The following is a 5,000-nucleotide window of genomic DNA, read 5'->3' on the forward strand; positions in this document are numbered from 1 at the left end:
GCTTCCCCCGGAGGAGACGCTCCGCTCCCCGGAACGAGGCGGAGTGGAGCGTCTGTCTGCGGGAGCGTCTTTGTCAGAGAACTGACTCACCTGTGACCAGTGGGGCGTATCGATGCTGTGATTGGTTCTAACAAAAACAATAATCTGAGGTTTACTAACTGCTGCTTCTCTGTAATATTAAAGAAACACATTAACAAGCGTCTTGGTTGGCTTTTGGATGCTCGGTGACACTGAAGGGCGGAAGGGTGATGAAAGGGTTATTACATGAATCCTAACTGGGTTATTACATGAATCCTAACTGTTATTACATGAATCCTAACTGTTATTACATGAATCCTAACTGGTTTATTACATGAATCCTAACTGTTATTACATGTATCCTAACTGGGTTATTACATGAATCCTAACTGTTATTACATGTATCCTAACTGGGTTATTACATGAATCCTAACTGGGTTATTACATGAATCCTAACTGTTATTACATGAATCCTAACTGTTATTACATGAATCCTAACTGGTTTATTACATGAATCCTAACTGTTATTACATGTATCCTAACTGGGTTATTACATGTATCCTAACTGGGTTATTACATGTATCCTAACTGGGTTATTACTGGGTTATTACATAAATCCTAACTGGGTTATTACATGAATCCTAACTGGGTTATTACATGAATCCTAACTGGGTTATTACATGAATCCTAACTGGGTTATTACATGAATCCTAACTGGGTTATTACATGAATCCTAACTGGGTTATTACATGAATCCTAACTGTTATTTTACATGAATCCTAACTGGGTTATTACATGTATTCTAACTGGTTTATTACTGGGTTATTACATAAATCCTAACTGGTTTATTACATGAATCCTAACTGGGTTATTACATGAATCCTAACTGGTTTATTACATGAATCCTAACTGGGTTATTACATGTATCCTAACTGGTTTATTACTGGGTTATTACATAAATCCTAACTGGTTTATTACATGAATCCTAACTGGTTTATTACATGAATCCTAACTGGTTTATTACTGGGTTATTACATAAATCCTAACTGGTTTATTACATGAATCCTAACTGGGTTATTACATGAATCCTAACTGGGTTATTACATGAATCCTAACTGGTTTATTACATGAATCCTAACTGGTTTATTACATGAATCCTAACTGGGTTATTACATGAATCCTAACTGGTTTATTACATGAATCCTAACTGGTTTATTACATGAATCCTAACTGGGTTATTACATGAATCCTAACTGGTTTACTACATGAATCCTAACTGGTTTATTACATGAATCCTAACTGGTTTATTACATGAATCCTAACTGGGTTATTACATGAATCCTAACTGGTTTACTACATGAATCCTAACTGGTTTATTACATGAATCCTAACTGGTTTATTACATGAATCCTAACTGGGTTATTACATGAATCCTAACTGGGTTATTACATGAATCCTAACTGGTTTACTACATGAATCCTAACTGGGTTATTACATGAATCCTAACTGTTGTTACATGAATCCTAATTGGGTTATTACATGAATCCTAACTGGGTTATTACATGAATCCTAACTGGGTTATTACATGAATCCTAACTGGTTTACTACATGAATCCTAACTGGGTTATTACATGAATCCTAACTGGGTTATTACATGAATCCTAACTGGGTTATTACATGAATCCTAACTTATTACATGAATCCTAACTGGGTTATTACATGAATCCTAACTGGGTTATTACATGAATCCTAACTGGGTTATTACATGAATCCTAACTGTTATTACATGAATCCTAACTGGGTTATTACATGAATCCTAACTGGGTTATTACATGAATCCTAACTGTTATTACATGAATCCTAATTGGGTTATTACATGAATCCTAACTGGGTTATTACATGAATCCTAACTGGGTTATTACATGAATCCTAACTGGTTTACTACATGAATCCTAACTGGGTTATTACATGAATCCTAACTGGTATATTACATGAATCCTAACTGGGTTATTACATGAATCCTAACTGGTTTATTACATGAATCCTAACTGGGTTATTACATGAATCCTAACTGGTATATTACATGAATCCTAACTGGTTTATTACATGAATCCTAACTGGGTTATTACATGAATCCTAACTGGGTTATTACATGAATCCTAACTGGTTTATTACATGTATCCTAACTGGGTTATTACATGTATCCTAACTGGGTTATTACATGAATCCTAACTGGGTTATTACATGAATCCTAACTGGGTTATTACATGAATCCTAACTGGGTTATTACATGAATCCTAACTGTTATTACATGAATCCTAACTGGGTTATTACATGAATCCTAACTGGGTTATTACATGAATCCTAACTGTTATTACATGAATCCTAATTGGGTTATTACATGAATCCTAACTGGGTTATTACATGAATCCTAACTGGGTTATTACATGAATCCTAACTGGTTTACTACATGAATCCTAACTGGGTTATTACATGAATCCTAACTGGTATATTACATGAATCCTAACTGGGTTATTACATGAATCCTAACTGGTTTATTACATGAATCCTAACTGGGTTATTACATGAATCCTAACTGGTATATTACATGAATCCTAACTGGTTTATTACATGAATCCTAACTGGGTTATTACATGAATCCTAACTGGGTTATTACATGAATCCTAACTGGTTTATTACATGTATCCTAACTGGGTTATTACATGTATCCTAACTGGGTTATTACATGAATCCTAACTGTTATTACATGAATCCTAACTGGGTTATTACATGAATCCTAACTGTTATTACATGAATCCTAACTGGGTTATTACATGAATCCTAACTGGGTTATTACATGAATCCTAACTGGGTTATTACATGAATCCTAACTGTTATTACATGAATCCTAACTGGGTTATTACATGAATCCTAACTGGGTTATTACATGAATCCTAACTGGGTTATTACATGAATCCTAACTGTTATTACATGAATCCTAACTGGGTTATTACATGAATCCGAACTGGGTTATTACATGAATCCTAACTGGGTTATTACATGAATCCGAACTGTTATTACATGAATCCTAACTGGGTTATTACATGAATCCTAACTGGGTTATTACATGAATCCTAACTGTTATTACATGAATCCTAACTGGTTTATTACATGAATCCTAACTGGGTTATTACATGAATCCTAACTGGGTTATTACATGAATCCTAACTGGGTTATTACATGTATCCTAACCTCGTCTTAAAGCCGTCGTGTTGGCTGGCTGAAGGTTGCCGGACGCCGTCTCTAACGCAGCGCTTCCTGTTTCCTTTCAGCACGGCCCGATGAAGAAGGGCGTGACCCGCGTGGACAAACAGATGCGGCGCTTCGCTGACATCCGGCGCCTCACGAAGCCGGGCCACGCCGTGAAGATCAGCGTGGAGGGGAACCGGATGCCCCTCTGATTTTAACCTCATAGATGTAGTCACCTTTTTTATTTTACTTTATTTTTTTATGCGTTTCCTGAACAATCCCTCTTTTCTCCTCCTCCTCCTCCTCCTCCTCCTCCTCAGGTCCAGCTCTGCCTTAATAAAGGGCAGAGGTCACTCCCTCCCCCATACGAGCCTGTAGGAGAACTACGTGGCCTTCAGGTAACGCAGGAAAACCAAAGCGCCTGGTTTGTCCCTTCTGGGCTCCTGTAGAAAAACATGCAGACTCATTAAATCATAGCTGTGGTTATTATTATTATTATTAGCCAATAACTCCGTCTCTCCGGTCGTGTGAATCTCTGACCCACAGAATCAAAGATGGCCGCCTGCTGCAATGTGTTAGCATTGAGTTAGCGGTTAGCTGCAACTCGTGTGTTTCTGCACTAAAAGGCAGAAGTTTCACTAAATTAAAAAGTCCTTTTAGAAACAAACGCTTGAATTAAATATAATAATAATGATAATTTAAATGACTATTATTCTGACCTCGGTGGGTTAAAGAAAAATATCTGATTTGTTTCAGCCTTTTTTGTTTCTGAATGTTTTGCTGATACGCAGGCCACGCCTCCTCCTCCTCCTGCCCCTCCCCCCTCCCCTCGGCTGTACAGAAGACATAAACTGGTCCCAGTGGTTCTGTTGGTCCTGATCAGACCCAGTGTTTTGGTTCTGATACTTTTTCTTAATAAAGACAGAAACTGAACTCTTGTTTGAACTTCTTTCTGCTCGAGAGCTTCAACCACGACCTTTGACCTTTAAATCCATTTAGAGCCAAACACCATAAAGCAGGGGATGCTCTAGGGGCGGGGCTACACGGTGATTGACAAGTCTCAGTCCACATATCACTAGTTAAGTTAATAAAACTAATTACATCTAAATGAATAATTTCATTCAGGGGACTCAGTTTTATCAGAAGATATTAATTGAAAGAGGAATTTTACCAAAAAAAGAAACAAATAATGGTTTTGTATTATTTATAATATTAATTAATTATTATATATTTATATTATATATATATTTTTAAGAGGTTTAAGTTGAATTCGAAAGTGAAGTACTATTATTATATTATATACTCTTATTTATGGATGTGAAAGTACAAAGAATTGTCATCAAATGAATGTTTTCTAATAATATAACTCTTAATAATATAATACTGAAATTTACTGAAATAATTGACATGCTTTAAATTGAATATGTGGTTAAAAACATCTTGTTTTAAACCACAGCTGTTTATTTGGGACAAACTATAAATGAGGTTTATAATAAACTTATTAAAAGCGGTTTTCTTTCCTTAAGACGTAAACGTGAAATCTGATCTTTGGATCATTTGGTCCTGACTTTGAGACTTGAGTGTTAGATTGACCAAGCGGCACCTGAATGCACCATCATTAAACATTCATTACTGTGTGGGGAGGGGGGGTCCAGGTAACGTGAAGGTGGATGATTGACAGGTGGTGGGCGTGGCTGTGTTTCATGCGTCAGGTGATTCCTCTGCAGAGGGAG

General features: G+C 36.5%; 1 protein-coding gene across 1 annotated transcript in view; it reads left to right on the forward strand.

Annotated features, from left to right (window-relative positions):
• The window catches only part of LOC117741613 (protein IWS1 homolog), a 14,591-nt gene extending 10,391 nt beyond the window's left edge, over positions 1-4,200 (forward strand). Inside the window, exon 15 of the mRNA XM_034548752.1 lies at positions 3,351-4,200. Within this exon, the coding sequence (XP_034404643.1) occupies positions 3,351-3,479 (129 nt within the window). The 3' untranslated portion in view covers positions 3,480-4,200. The remainder of the gene's footprint in view (positions 1-3,350) is intronic.
• The last annotated feature ends 800 nt before the right edge of the window (positions 4,201-5,000 follow it).

This window comes from Cyclopterus lumpus, chromosome 13, assembly GCF_009769545.1.
Source record: "Cyclopterus lumpus isolate fCycLum1 chromosome 13, fCycLum1.pri, whole genome shotgun sequence".
Taxonomy (NCBI): domain Eukaryota; kingdom Metazoa; phylum Chordata; class Actinopteri; order Perciformes; family Cyclopteridae; genus Cyclopterus; species Cyclopterus lumpus.